Source organism: Rissa tridactyla, chromosome 4, assembly GCF_028500815.1.
Source record: "Rissa tridactyla isolate bRisTri1 chromosome 4, bRisTri1.patW.cur.20221130, whole genome shotgun sequence".
Taxonomy (NCBI): Eukaryota; Metazoa; Chordata; class Aves; order Charadriiformes; family Laridae; genus Rissa; species Rissa tridactyla.
Window position 1 is genome coordinate 38,042,650 of NC_071469.1, and position 16,255 is coordinate 38,058,904.

A 16,255-nucleotide genomic window follows, 5' to 3' on the forward strand; every position below is an offset into this window, starting at 1 on the left:
ACAGAAGACAGCTGAGCCTGAAGAAGGATTAAAGGTGAGTGCTCTTCATTTAATTAGCCATGAGAAAATAAATTTCAATATCAGTGTTCGTTAACATGACTTTTTTTTTTAACAGCACTTAGTACTTTAATTGTATCTGTTTTCCCTAGCATAAAGCAGCTTGAAGATTAAGAGAGATGCGACTGGTCTTTGTTCAGTAGCTTGGTCAGTTTCAGCACTATCCCAGGACCGTCAGTTTCTGCTATTAGTATTTCATGCAGGAAAAAGGACATAAGGAACCACCACCACAACAAACCAACCAACCAACCCCAGCTGTAAGGGCCTTTGGGCAAACAAAAGAGAACCTGAAGGTACTAGGAGAGCTCTGAGATTCTCCAGGTATCAACTGACTTCTTTGAAGCAGGAAGTTTTCAGCATATATGAAGCGCCACACGCTGTTTCTGTAAGATATTCCTGCAAACAGGTCCCTTTTAAATCGTTCCGATTGTTTGTAGGAACAAGATGACAACACAGAGAAACATTAAGTTAGCATTTAGGACTGTACAAATCTATGGTCATAACTCAATTTTCAGTACTAAGTACTCAAAGTTAGTACTCAATAACTTAGTAACACAGCAGCCTTTGGGCCAGCTGCTGACATTAGGGAATTTTTCTTTTTAAATAAGAATTTGTTCATGATCTCCACACCCCAGAGTAGACTAAGTATATGTATACACACAAATTCTATTAGAATCCTGAGTTTAGACCAGAAGCGAGCCGAGTTATCATAGCTGCACAACAAGATTTACCAGGCTTAGCTGCTCTTTGGAGCTATTTTTGAAATACGTGAAAATATATTCGACATTTATCTTGTTTATTTTAATTGTTGCAGAAACAGACTTTTATTTGCTAAATGCCTGTTAGAAATAGGCCTTGCTCTAGTTCCCTGAATAGAGGACAAAATCAAGCAGCTTACAGGTAATGGGCAAAGAAGTTCGCAGACATGACCTGAAAGCCATTTTGATTGATCAAAGTGCAATTCCATGTTAATTGTTAATAATTCAGGTTTAGTGTATGAGGAAAAAAAGCTGCACAATCTTCACAGCTGCTGGTTTTTGTCTTATGCATTTCAGTTCTTTACATACCATATGTATTTACAGTAAGGTAACAGAAAATCTACTACTACTATTTCCCTCCATTTGTTTTTACTTAGACACGGAGATGCAAGCACAATCCAAGTTCAAAACCAAGAATTTAGAATCACTAAATTGGCAAATAGTTTCAAATAGACTTTTTTTATAAATAAAGCATTCATATACTTGGTAATGTCTGTAAATTGTGAATGGAACATACATTTATACCACTTTGAACACAAAGCACACATGCTGTTGTAATAGGTTGACTAAATTTCAGTCTGTAATAGACTTCATAAACTAACTTACAAGTTTTGAGGAGCACTAGTGGACTTTGTAAATAAATATTTCAAGAAGTCTTAAGTTTCTGATGTTTAAATGTGTGACAGCAAATCCCTGTTTGATAAACGCAAGCAAGTTTTATACAACTGCAAGTGGATTTGCTTGGTATGCAAATGCGATTTTAAAATTGCCTAGTCTGACAAGTAGATTTATCAGTAACTTAAAAGACTGTTTTGTTGTCTCTTAACAATATGTACACCTTGTAGATTTAAGAAATCTGAGTTACCTCCCTAGCACCTTTTACTGTACAAAATTTACACCTCATAAGAGCACGCTTGTCTCGACTCTTTACCTAAAGTGCATGTGAAATCTAGGAGAGAAAATGGTTAGAACCAGCAGATGGTGGGAGCTCTGGAATAGAGTAACTGTTGCACTGGGGTTACTGTACAGTTTCCCTCATAAGATGGCCCTCAAGGTCCTGCTCGACAATGGCGTCCACTTCTTTGACATGAGAGAAGAAGAATCAACCTTGTCCCATATCTACCGTATGCGGACAGCCAGCTATCCCATAAGCCAAATAAGTAGGGCTGAGCGTTACAAGCTGTAGCGTGGAACACAAAAATGGAAGCAGTATTCAATGGAAACTCTCTTTAGTCTCATCTATTTTACCTTAACAAAGGTAAACGATTGAGCAGCGGGACTTCTAAAGCTCTGAAAGAGGGTTCAAAAAATTGTCAGTTTATCTTAACAAAGTCTAAGAATCAAATATCATTAGCTTAACTACTAATTTTAATATTCTTGTTAAACTTTGGAAGTAAAGATGACAGTTCACTTCATGATTTTAGTTTGTTTCAGCCACAACGAGAAGGAACTTTCTCTTAATGGAATATTTCTACAGTTTTACTTAAATACTCAGCTTTATCGAACGTTTTTTTCTACAAACCTGAACTTGGGCCAAATCTGAGGTGACACAGTCTCACAAATAGCTACTTCGTCACAACACTTGTAGAGTAAGGTGTGCTGCCGGCAGCCAAGTCCCTGGGGAATCCACGTGGTCTTCATCATGAACAGAAATTTCAGCAACAGTGTCACTCCTTTTAAAAGCAACCCCAGAAGATACTATATTCATTGCACAGGTAATGCTAAATTACCGTAACAAGTCAAGGGAATGGATGTATGCATTCGGGAGTGCGTGTTTAATACGGAAATGTGTTGAGTATTTCTGTTTAACTATTTCTGTTTAACATCCTTCAGAGTCTGTCTCCAGTCAGTTGGTAAAGCAGCTTTATCGCAACCCCTCCTTCAGTCTTACATTCTTCCACAGGAGCCTTCCTCTCTCGCCTGCTAGGAGCAGTCTCTGTGTTGTAGGTTGTCGACTACATGGTTTCTTGTCTGGATTGTGAGAGATTCAATTGTTTTATGTGCCTGTTCCAGTTGGATCTTTAAACCTTCATTGTCTGCCTTTAGAATATTTCTTTCCTAAACCAAAAAAAAAAAAAACACAAACCACCAGAGAATGGTATTTTATTTTGAATTTGTTTCAGGACTGTCTGGTTGCATGTTTATGTTGACCGGCATAAAAGTAAGTTGGTGTAACTCTTGTCAATGGAACAGAACCAGCAACTTATTTGAATGTTTCCATAGTCACTGGTGTATCCTTTGTGTATTCTCGCAAAACTTACCAGCAGCTGGTATCTGACAGTCAGGTTCACAACCTGCATTTATCCACCCTCCACTGCTCCTCTCACAACAGCAGTAACACAGGGGAAACAAGAATACACACTTTACTGCTCTACTAATGCGGAAATTAATGTACAATAATCTAATACGTTAATTTATAACATCAGCTGTTGTTCAGTAACTGAGGTCAGGATCTGCTGAGGAGGCAAAGACAAGTGTAAATTGGAGGATTCACACGAATGGGATATTTTAAAGAACCAGTTCTTACAAGTACATCCACACTTCACGTGCTTGTCTATGTTGAATGTACTGTTGACTGAAAGAGAAGTGGTCTGTACTGGAAGACTCTTCCTAATTGCCTTCATCTCTGTCTTAATAAACCAATCATCTTTCATAAAAGATGAGCTCGTTTTATAAACAGCAAAGCATACTTTGAAAGTTATATTGATCCTTCAAAGATCAGTCTGTGCTCCTGTTGTTGGATTGTTTCCATGTTAGTCCATTTCAGAATAGTGATAGTAATAAGTATAAAAATAAGTCCGCCTTTGTTCCTCATAATCATATCTGGATCCATCCATCAGTTGTGTTGTTGATACTGTGATAGTCTTTTAACGTGTCTGGAAGGTGTTGTTTCTACAAACCTGAATTTGGGACAAATCTGAGGTGACAAGTCTTATGAATAGCTACTTTGTCAGAACCCTTGGGACTGATACAGGTGAAATCTAGCAAGAGGCATCACGTCTGTTCACACAGCAAAATTTCTTGGTGACTTACAGGTACCAAAAAAAAGCAGGGATTCACTGTCAGTTGAACAAAAGCAGAGCTCCTCACCCTCCCTGCCCCGTATATTCTGTCACTTAGGGGAGCAGAGGCCACCAAAAGCAGGAAGAAATTCAGGACTATGTTACTTGTCTTATGGAGTAACATCCTGTCTTAAGCGACTGCATTATGCTCACATTCTTGCCTCTCACTTTTAAGACTGACAGGGATCAGTGTAATCATAACAAGGGCTTCAAAATTTATTCCCTAAGTACTAGTACTAAAAAATTTATTCCCTGTACTTGTACTAAAATTTATGCTTGAAGTGAAGCATTGCTGGCGTTGAAGTGGCTAAGCATTTACGATGCCACTCGTGGATTGTTCTGGCAATTAATGACACTGGAGTAAGGTGACACCTTCCCACCCAGCCATTCCCCCACACCCTCCAACCACTTTACGGTACTCTTGTGTAGAACAGAACTTATTTCATTGCATATGTACCTGCTCAAGCTCCTGGTATGAGGGTTTACGGCTGTGATGCTCCTCCTTCATTTTCTGGCTGGAGTCCTTGTTTTCCCATTTAACATACGCCTTTTTGCGACCTAGAATTGGGCTTGGACATGGGGATGGTGGAGCTGCCTGGAGATAAGGATTTTCTGGCATCCTGTGTTCTTTCTTCTCTGTCTGCCTACGAGATACATCACCAGCCAGGAGTACAGAATCAGTCTGTATACCTTTATGAACTACAGCTGGTTTCAGTCTCACTGAGATTTTCTGAGCTGAGGAACCCATGAGCATAATGGTTCGGTCCTTGCTGTCTTCATTGTGCTCCACTACTTCTCCATTGGGAAATGTGAACGGCCCTTCTTCTTGTCCTGTAGAATATATATGATAAATTGAGTCAAGATCTTATCCCAGGAAAGGAGAAACACGAGGCACAGTAATTAAACATGATTTTCATAAATAAAACAACATTTATTAGTTTTACATTTATTGCTCTCTAAATTAGGTGTCACTGCAAGTTTCTCAATGTTGTGTCTCTTGGAACAACTCTTTGCCATGCCTCAGTAACATAAATATGGATCAGGAAGAGGAAAACAGGTGTACCATCAAGGTCAGCTAGAGAAAAACCTCTCCATGGCTAAGAGGTTTTATATAGACAGTGGACCTTGGTGGTTGGACTGGAAGATTAAACCTGGGTGTTAGTTCAATGTTGTGACAACTTGCAGCTGTAAGATACAACTTATCTCATCTGCTTTATAAAGGTGAAATAATGACATTTTTAATGTTATGCTGCTTTTGTACGGGTCATCCTAAAACACTTCTACTTTTGCAGTTAAAAGTAAAAACTGACAGAGGGGAAGAAAAAACCCCACAGTGTTAGAAGCAGTGGGCAAAAGATGTGATTAAAGGATTTAAAAAAGACCTGTTTCAGATAAACTAATTTCTGTTGTTGGGAAGAAAAGAAAATGAGACTGGATGTTCAAACACACGAGGGGAAAGAACAAAGTCCGTCCAGTAGCTGCTGCAGGCTCTGGAGAATTAAATGAAGATACGAACAGATGCGGCTTGCACCTTCAACCTAGACTTGAATTCTCATTCTTTGACATGACGTAGCATTGAGAGGTACCATGTTCTGGTGCACGGGGTGATGATGGGGCAACAGACTACAGTTCAGCCTCTCTAAGCGCATGACATCCCGCGAGGTGGTTGTTACCAGTGCTGCAGCCATTGCAGGTGCAACCACAGAGACCCACATGGTCAGTTATCAGGAGAAATTGGCTGCACTGTGCTCCACGTAAGTGCTAATAGGAAGCTTAAGATCAAATCCGGCAGTATGAATCTTAAATACAATGCAAAAGATTAATATCAAAGTAGCGAGAAGCAGATTTGAAGAACATCAGATACAGGCAAAGAGCAGGACAGAAATTCAAAGAAAGTGAGTAAGGAGAGACTTAAACAGCGAAATCAAAAGAAAAACAAACCAAAAGCAGTCTGAGGTCTTATTCAAGGACAACGCTTCCTCCTTTGGAGGCCTACGTGGTAATACACAATATTAAAAGTTTATACAGCTTGTTTCCTATAAGGAAAAAAGAACAGAGATGTGCAGATTTTTCATTTCTGATTAAATGAAAGATGGAGGTACATAGAGGAGTTTTAAGATTCAGCTACTGAAGTGGAAAAAATAAACACAATCATTTCTTGTTTTTTTCCTGATTAACTCCACATTGAAATCTAAGAATCGTAACAGTGCAGTAGTCGCTTAATGTGACAACAGTGATAAACATTAGAATGTGCCAAGACCTGCTTGTCACAAGGTGAGAGAGTTAAGGGAACCTGTCAGCTGTTCAGTTCATGGCACCTAGTTCTCATGAGAGTCTGGCAGAAGATTTACTCAGTTTTTGTGGAATTTGAGCGCCACACATTGTGTAGTGTGACAAGAGATACCCCAGAAGGGGAGTCCTTAGTTATTCAGACTAGCACTGAACGGTGTTACTTGGTACAGGCTCACTTACGCCTGGTTCTAGTTTATATTTTGATGAAACACTGCAGTTAACTAACGAAACCTAAAATGCTGCTGAACAACTCAGCTTTAAAAGAAAAAGGAGCGAAGGGAAGATTATCTAGATCATCTTTTTAATGTGATCTTTTCTCACCATGGAATTGCTCTTTGACTCCTACTGGGCAGAGGCTTGAAGCAAGAGCAGATGTTGGGCTGCTGTCTGCCACTGAAGTTTTGGGTCTTCTCTTGCACTCTATCACAACCAGGTCTTTGCATTGCTTGTGACAGTTCATTCCGCAGTCTGTAAACAAAACAAAGTTTACACGATTCAGTGGCTCCATTGTAGCATCTAAGATCAGCTCTCACACCATGCTGCCTCCTCAGGAAGGAAGAAAGCTTCTTTGGTGTTCTCTACATGTATTACCTGTAACAACATACATCTGGCAAACAGACCAGCAACATCCCTTTGCTATATACACCTAAAACTCCTTTTTATTGTGAAAATACAAAATAGCAACGTTCAGTCGCAACAGCGTTTTGACTGTAAGAGCTGCAGAGAAAGCAGATACCTGCATGAGGAAGAAAACTCTGCAAAATACATGTTGTGAATGTGCTGCACAGTTTCCAGAGCATTGGTGTTTGCGCCCATTGGAATAGAAGGGTCTTTTCCCAGACCTTCTGAATTCAGTGATGTTTTGCAAAGGGTTAGAGCTATCAGTTATGAGTTCCTTCATCTTTGCATTTCTTCTGGACCATCTGTCTCTCACACTATTGTTGAATCAGACTTCTCCTCCCTGAGAGGTCAGATTAAATAGGTCCATAGACATAGCAATGGATCTCAGGATGACCGGGTTTTTTTTTCATTCACCATCAATTATAGATTAAAATTAACCAAGTATAAAGTACCTTACCTTTGCACCTGTATCCTTGTTTAATGACTCCCCATAGCTGAAATTCAAACAAAGACTATGTATTAATATATTTCTCTGCACATTTGAAACTTCCAGATATAAAAATCCACTAAAAGCTCCACTCATTTCTAAGATCTGAGCTCCTGCAGAATATCTTGGTTTTCTACCCTTTTAAAGGTAAGATCAAAATATGAACCATTTACCTCTTTAGCATAAGATAAAGAGAATATTTTATGTGCATTCCTTAATCACAAAGAAAATACCTTGAGCTAGTCTCTTGCGACTACATCAGCAGATCTGACAGCCCCCAGAGGAATTGAGGAGCTGGAGAATTCTGTCTCAGCACCCTTGTTTGATGCCAGCTAAACTGGGGATTGGTAGGACAGTCAGTTTTACTAAATCTTTCTGTGCCGTAGGCAGGGGACATGTCATGTCTGTACCAGGACATGAGTTCTAAGAGCCCCACGGAGTGGAAGGCTCTGGATTTGGAAGTCTTGCCTGAGACTGTGTTTGGTGACACAACCGAACACCACAAGGTAAGAGCCATGTTTAAACAGATAATAGTACTGCCAAAAGGGTGTAAATGGTACCTTAGATAGCTACGCAGGCAGAAGCCTGGTGTTCTGTATAGCTTCACTGGTTTTATACAGATCTATTTCTGTAATAATCATATGGTGATTATGACATTAAAAAAGGCATTATTCTAAACAACGTTAACAGAATTTACCAAAAAGTAAACTTACAAATCCAGCACAGTTGTCACAGAAAGTAGGCCTTAAGTAAGTGGTCTCTTGGAAGTTGTGAGCAAAGCCAAGTCCTAATTTGGAATAGATTGAGCTAGCCCTCATAAAGTAAGCTGTTATTTCATCCCTGCTAATCAGGCCTTCCCTGAAAATAAACAAGAATAGTTGTTTGTGAGACATAGCTTTTTTTAAAGCATAAGGAGAATTAAACATGTATTTCTTCACAATTTATATGGCAATAGTTTCATGGGCCAAAAAACTACAGTGATCTCAGTAATCTTGTCAACTGCTCCCAAAGTCTACAGAAGCTTATCTATCCATGTAAAATGCAGCCTGTAAGGATAAACGAAATATCTGCATATGTGATGCATCCTCAAAACTACTTCATACAAAACCTCTGAATAATCACTATTGTATTTTTCCACACATTAATATATTGAGAAAAATGTTCTTAATTTGACCAAAATATACATTTGACAATTCTCTATTTTAATCTTAGAAAAGTTCTTTAGTACTATATACTGAATATCATTCAAAAAATTCTTTCTTTTTCTATTATCTGTTCTTCCTCCTACGTCAGCCTGGTTACCACATGTACGCTCATGAAGATGTCATTCACAACACATATAGAAGATGCTTTTGTCAGTTACGATTTCACCTCTATTTGTGGGTCAAGAAGGTGATTTTACCACCCTAATGATAGAAATAAAATTTAAAAACAAAACCCCAAAACCCCCTCCCAAAACAGATGCTACAAAGTTGATAAGCCAAACTAGGTACTCACCAGTCCTTGGCCATTACACAAAATGAGAATGGAAAACTGGCAGCTATCTTTTCAAATTCTTCCTGGGAAATGTATCCATCCTGATCATGGTCATAATTTTTGAAGACAGACTGTGAAAGATAATAGTTTAAGTAGAACAGTTTATAATGTGGATGGGTGGGCTGAAATACCACTTTAGAAAGCGTCCACAATATTTACAGATTTCCTCTCCCACTTTCTCCCAGTATCTATTAAACAGTCCAACAGCCTAACTGCTTTTTTCGCTTGAGACTAAAGCAGCATTATGATTTCTTGATTTGTAGCAAAATGTAGATAAGCCTACATAGGCTGGACTAAATACTTCACTACACAATGACAGCTCTTTTTTAGTTTCACTTTAAGATCATTATGTCCGGGCCTACATATATAACTTGTACTAATGCTCTCAATTAGTGCTCTCAGTGATGATCTCTGTAGCCAAATCAGTGTAGCTGACTAGCTTATTTCATCAGGTCAATGTTATGTGAAAAGTAGTTATATAACAGAATTGTCATGTAGACACATATTTCCACTTGTGGAACAACATTACTGTTTGCCTCTGGCACTAAGGCAAGGAGAACACCTAGGCCAAATTAGAAATATATTCCAAAAGAGCATGCATCAAAGGACACCTAACAATATTAGAAGTGTTTAGAAGGAAAAGAGATGAAGCAGGGATGCAAAGAACATAAACCAGCATTCACACTCCACACTGGATCCTTAGCCATTTAAGGAATCACCTTCCGTACCTCATGGGCCACTGCTGCTCTTTACAGCTAGGCAGAAATATCTCTTTGTGAGGACAGAAGTGCTTATCGACTCAGCACAGCTTTGAATGTGTCCAGTATTTTTTCCCTTCTTTGTATCTTCTCATACCTAGAGATTAAGGCTACGACTGATATGTAAGGTAAAGAAGCCAACCATACTTACATCTACCATCCTCTGAACGTGCTTGCTGATGGTTTTTGGATCAGGTTTTGGGGCTATTCCTGAAGCCCAGTCTACAACTACTGGTGGTCTGGAAGGTGTCAAAGGCTAGAATAAATTGAATGCAACTTCATCAGTACCACATGGAAAGATTTTTCAGTATTACGCTTCTTTCATTTGTGACAATGGACTATGTGATACAGGACTGCAGAAGTGGCCTGTTGGATCCAACACCAGACTTTTGATAATTATGTGGTACCTCAGAGGAAGCTCTTCCCTGAACTGTCCAAAACACCGGTTGTTCCTTAAATTGCCACAGCTCACTGACAGCCCTGTAAATTCACCGTGTTTTTCATATTTATAAAACAGGAACAAACATACAATATAACACTCATGGGTCTCATCATTTGAATCACATAAGAATTCTTCATTTAAAAGAATCAGTATCAATTGCCAAGATAGAGCCTGATGTCATGGCTCTACACAAGTAAGTTCATTTGCTTCCATATTATAAAACCTGATATGGTGCTAGCTCTCCCATACATTCTAGCTTAGGTTTCATCATCAACCAAACAATTTATGCTTTAACAGATTTTACTCAGTCCGTAAAGCTAAAATGCTTCCAATGTAGCATAAAATACAATTAAATGAATTCAATGGATAAAAGTTACGTTACTCATTAAAAAAATGTTTTTGTTAAGAATCTGGAAAGGCCCTTACAGCAGCTCGGTGACTTCGTGGCTCTCGTGCATAGGAAAGCTCATAAATTTCATCTTCTGTGTAGTAAAGATCAAGGGACAGCTGAAAACAAACACAACATTAGTTTAATCCCAAAACAGTCACTATTACTTGATAAACTTGTTCCTGACGTGCATGAGTATTTTTTTGGTGGATTCATTTTTAATTTAGGTTGCACCTAAGAAAAATGCACTTGACCTGCACAGGTGCTCACAGTGATTTGAAATGGGTACTCTTCTAAATTCCAGACTGCTATTGCCATTATCTGGAAATCTGTAACATTACACAGCTACAGTCATTAGCATAGCAAGTGACTGTAGGCATAATTATCACTCGGTTAATAAGTAACCTGGAAAAAACTGTTACTCCCATAATATTCAAGTGGTCTATTGTGCGACTAAGCAGAAAAGCACTGTTCCAATGAAACTGTCCATCAACTCAAATTGTCAGAAAACTCTTGTTTAAACATGTCATATTTACCCAGTCCAGCTGTGACCATGTTGAACTAAAAAGTATATGATAAGGACTTGCATAGTCCATCTTTTTGGGATGGTTCCATTTATGGGGAACCTTCAGCTGTTAACAGCAATTATGTAAAGCAAGAAACAGTATACCTGGGTAAATAAAGAAATTTGAGAAAATTATCAAATTCAAACTTTTGCTTTTGTGTGTGCCCTGGAAAATAGTACAGCAAATATAGTATTGACTGGGAACAAATTTCAAGCTAAGATTGAAGACTGGTAACACCACACTTTTTGAATATTTACATGAAAATATTCACACTAGACATGACGGAATAGAAAAGCCAGATGTAAATGTGATACAAGCCTCAATCTATGGCAAGTCCAAAGAAAAGACAGACTTATTACAGAGTGTCAAGATCGCGAGAGTCACACGTATATAAACTAAGGAATGAAAATATGCTATTTTCTCCAATGAATAACCTTACTCAAATTGCAGATATGCAATAACCTTTTTGTGAACAACTGCAAGAATTACTGGTGTAGTCATAACAGTGAGTAATTTTAGATTCTAGGGGAAATCTTAAAGTAGTTTCTGACACTTAAAAATCAAAAGTCCAAATGTTAGGACACTTCTATGAATTATTGACTTATGTATGTAATTAACTAGTACCACTTCAAACTTATTTGCCTGCTAATGGGAAAGCATATGACTAAGGAAACAGAAAGAGGAAGAAGACTGTTGGAAAAAATCAGGGAACAAACAGGAGAATTATGCACCCTGGAATATTAGCAAATAAGAAGCTCCTGTTTTGAAAAGAAGTATTTCTTTTAATTTATGTTCTGTCATATATAGCTGCATGAAATTGTGGCCAAAATTCTACATATTTGTAATAGCCATTTTTATAAAACATTATTTAAAATAAATACATTAAAAAATTAAATAATTAAAATAAAATTAAATAATTAAAATAATTTGAGACAAAACATTTAAAATATTTAGCAGGAAGAAATTCACCACTTTATGTAGCTCTACTTCAGGCCTTGGGCATATGCACTTCAATTTCACACACAAGTGCTCCCAGAAAGAATAAATAACCTCAACCACAGAAGCATTTTTATCTATTAGCTTTTTGCTGAAACAGGGCTTGTAATCAGGAAGTGGAAGCAGCCTACTTAGTTCTTCCATGCTGAGGTACTTGTTAAGGCCAAACAAAACTGAGAAACAAAAAAAATACAGGATTTTAACTTACTAGGAGAAGATAAAACTATTGTTGTGACATACATCCTAGGTACTATCAATTTTGTTAGTGACATGGCACTGACTAGATACAACTGGAAGAGTAATACAACTATATTTGACTAACGTTTATGTCAGGCAGTTTTTTAGTACCAGAAGAAATTGGCTAGAAATGTGGTATGTTTAACCCTACACATCTCGAGGGACTGAACTTTCACATGAAAGTTTGTGTGTTCAACACAAGGAAGCTTTGCATGCAGTCTTCTGCCTCCAAGATGCATCTAAGAAAGCTTTCTATCTTTCTCCCTATTTAGGCGTAATCAGCTGAGGATTCAGAGCGCTTCCTTAGTGAAAGTACAAACAGGATGCATACTACTATAGCAAAGCAGAAATAAACATTTCCTTCCCTTATAGAAATAATCGGAAGCATACTGCTGAACTGGCACCTCTATCTACCCTTGCTACCAGATAAATCAGTATCAGTAACTTTTTCTCTTCTTCTATTAACGTACATTTCCTTAAAGAAAAAAAATAATCTTACAATATTATATATTTATAATTAATGGAATTCTCTACTTAGTTGTTTGGGAGGTATATGAAGTTATTTCTTAAATGGAGGCATTTATCTCATCTAACAGACTTACTGTAAGCAAATGAACAAGGTCCATATTAGCCTCCAGGGGAAGTGGAATTTCCTGAAGTTGTATCAGCTCATTTATGTGGTTATACAGAGAGTATAGTTTGTATATGTTAATTTTTTTGTCCTCTAAGTAGTCTGGCATGCCCTCATAAAGTGATATCAAGTCTTTCAGGTGGACCCCAAGGATTGGGATCTTAAAGTTACTGCACTCGTTATAGGCACGTCGGTAACTATCATAATTTCTGTATGATGAAAGCAGTTCCGTCATCTCATTAAACACCTAAAAATAAAAAGAAAACAAAAAAATCAAATTCAGTTACTGTTTTTGTTCTGGTCATACAGCACAAGAATTTCCCCTGTTACTGTTAAGGGGTTTACTCAGAATGACTCTTGAAACGGATTTTAAAATTTTAGGCTTCAAATGAAATCTAGGTATTCACCGCACCTAATTTAACCATAATATGTAGTTATAGACAGTTAATCTACAGCCTAATCTGTAATGCTGGTCTTCCTACATTCCCTATTTAGTCAATGAAAAGAAATAGGATCCCTTCAAATCAAGGGGATGTGTATGCAGTTAATGCATAAGCACACCACGTGCTCTCTGACCTTCATCAAAGCAACCATCGTCACCTTAAAATGTGGAATGCACTCCTCTGGCTTCCAGGTCACCAGCTGGAATCGGAAAGTCCTGGCAGAGAAACCCTACACTGTGCTATGGTCCCATCACAGCATGACCAGAACTCCCACTACAGTTCAAGGTGGCACACATGTGCTTTTAAGAAAACTTTTTTACTATGGAATGAAGAAGAAACAATATATTGGACTTGTTGTAAAGGCCAAAGGAATCTTAAGTCTAGCAGTATAAATATTTCCCTTGTTTAAAACAGGTACAAAGCTGACTCTCAACATTATAAAATCAATGGACCAATGTTTTCTCGTGGAATTTTCTAACCGCTTGATTTTTAACCTTCACAAATTGTTCATTACAGTTAAACTTTAAATTGTGTTCTCAAGTCACTAATTACCAGTCTTTATTTACCTGCTTTCTATTAGCTCTTGTATACAATTTCTCGATGCAAAAGGTTATTCAAATGGACACGTATGCCGTCCTTTCCCCATAATGACAACATTTGTAAAACATGCTTCTAAAATAAGCTTGCTGACTGGTTTTATAGATCCTGAGGAGCTGCAACCATTATCAGTGGGAGATCATACTTCTGGTCTGTACTCCAGGTATGCACTGTTCATTCAAGCTGATCATACTGTGATCAGAACAGGTTCATTAGATACCTATATGAAATCTTTCAGGCCCCAAACAAGATAAAATAGTAAAGCTTATTAGCTTCTTAAGAAGCCATTTCGTTGCTAAAAAATATTCTTTCCTTCACAGTTTTAGTAGTCAGAATCTCAGCAAAAAATATATCCACCTGTATTTCACAATAATTAAATTGGAAATTACAACTGATTCCTAACATTCCACTGCATTATAATGTGTGTGTATTAGGGCTAAGTTTGTTCAAGTGTGAACTAGATAAAATTTGTCATAGGGAAAGATCAGATGAACAAAACCAGTCCTTTCAGTTTTAAATTCAAAGTGCAGAACTCTGTGCTAGCATTTCATAGGCTCAGGATGGTCAGCGTTGCTATGGATGACAATAGTTTTGTTCTCAAATGTTCCAGGATGCAATTCCCTGCTTTTGTGTTTGAATGCTATTCTGTACTACTGCATATACATGAAAATGCAGCTTGTCGTATCTGAGTATTAAAAAAGAAACTTTAGAGAAGCTATACAAATCTTGAAGAAAGGTGGGGTTGGAAGTGTAGGAGTAACCGGTGTCGTAGAGATGAAATGACAAAGAAAAACCCTCCAAAACCAACGAAAGTCTTCCTTTTTTTTTTTTCTGTCTTTCTCTCCATCTTATCCAATGAAGTAAAGTTGTTTTTTGTGTGTGTGATGACAAAAAAAGTTAAAGTTTATCTTATTTGTAAAACTTAGAGAAGCAATACTAACCTTAATTACATCATGAGGAACACATGAGCTTGTTTCCTTGAGTCTGGAAATGGAACTGTGACAGAGACCTCCTATCACTGCCATTAATGTATTGAAATTCTGCAGCTGGTGGAGCTTCTGTGTTGAGATACAAACAAATCAGTATTTATAATTTAAAGGTTCAATATGCACATCCAAATTCTACATTTCCTCTATCGTCTTCCTCTAAAGTTTCACAAGTTTTGTTCCACTATCCATCTGACTTTATTCATTTTGGCACTGAGTTGTGATTTCACAGGGTGTAACATGTACTTATCCTACTGTTATTAAATCAGATATTAATTTTGCAGATACAGTGAGTCTTCAAAGTACTTCCTCAGTACTGCTCCCTCTTCCCGCAACTAGGGGAAAGCCTACCACAACTGGGTAGACTACCAAAGATATCATAATGGTTCATGCTTTGAAAGGTATGCAGTCACAGCTTGGAATCTCACAAGCTGATTGAAAAGCAAGTCTAGTTTTCCAGTGAAAACAGCTTCTTCAGAATGGATACGAGAAAATCATGTTGTCATGATACTGTACTATCTGAACACTTGGTAGGAAACCCCAGCATATGCAAATATGCATGCTGCATGCATGAACCAGGAGACCAGTGCCAACACTCTCAGCTGACCCTACAGTAGTAGTGTGGGAAGAGCAACTAAAGGGCCGTATCAGAGAAAGACAAAATAAACACCACGCGTGTCAAAATTTAACTGACCTGTGCAACATGAATGAACTTGATGAACACTTCAGCCCGAAGCTGTGGTGTTGGTCTGCTGAGAACCATTAGCTGCACCCACTGAGAGATACCATTGCAGAGAGCAATTGATCTTTCCATTGTTGGATTCTCCTTCACACAACTATTCACAATGTAGTTCTGATAATCTGAGAACTTAAAAAACAAAAAAGCGTCAACGAAAACTCATCTACAGTTTCATATACCTCATGATCTGTGTCTGCTTTTCAAATGAAATATACAAGATATATTTTACACCTTAAATATCCATAAGACTGAAATCTCTCCTTTGTCAAAGCTTTGTTCAGTTCAAAGCACGCAGCATCAATTGAATTAACTGAAAGCATCTTTTCTCCATAATTTGTATCCCATCATTTGCATCATGTATATCTCAGGAACCTTGGCTCTAATAAACATCTTATAAACCCTAGGATAAGTAGAATTGGGGCTTTCCTCCCACCCTCAGTGGCTCCATATATTCATTGAATCTAGGCTTCTACAGGCAAGGTTAAACTGAATTTAAAGTGTGATAGTTTAAAGAAATTTAAGGCAGTTAAGTGTTCAGTTTATGTAGCTAGGGCACACTTTTGAATTAAGCGACACTAATACGAAAAGCAAGTTCTATGAGATTACTACAAAATTGAGATAAAACCATTAGAAATGAGGTATACAGATTCCTTAATATT

At 37.7% G+C, this 16,255-nt stretch overlaps 1 protein-coding gene across 2 annotated transcripts in view; it reads right to left on the reverse strand.

The window, feature by feature from the left end:
• Nucleotides 1–100: 100 nt before the first annotated feature.
• Nucleotides 101–16,255, reverse strand: part of RASGRP1 (RAS guanyl releasing protein 1) — a 43,215-nt gene continuing 27,060 nt past the window's right edge. For both annotated transcript variants that reach the window (XM_054197846.1, XM_054197847.1), the window contains 11 exons: nt 15,552–15,725; nt 14,813–14,929; nt 12,803–13,078; nt 10,440–10,520; nt 9,723–9,827; nt 8,775–8,884; nt 7,991–8,135; nt 7,248–7,284; nt 6,491–6,637; nt 4,335–4,708; nt 101–2,873 (listed from right to left, as the gene is read on the reverse strand). In XM_054197846.1, the coding sequence (XP_054053821.1) occupies nt 2,739–2,873; nt 4,335–4,708; nt 6,491–6,637; nt 7,248–7,284; nt 7,991–8,135; nt 8,775–8,884; nt 9,723–9,827; nt 10,440–10,520; nt 12,803–13,078; nt 14,813–14,929; nt 15,552–15,725 (1,701 nt within the window). In that variant the 3' untranslated portion in view covers nt 101–2,738. The remainder of the gene's footprint in view (nt 2,874–4,334; nt 4,709–6,490; nt 6,638–7,247; nt 7,285–7,990; nt 8,136–8,774; nt 8,885–9,722; nt 9,828–10,439; nt 10,521–12,802; nt 13,079–14,812; nt 14,930–15,551; nt 15,726–16,255) is intronic.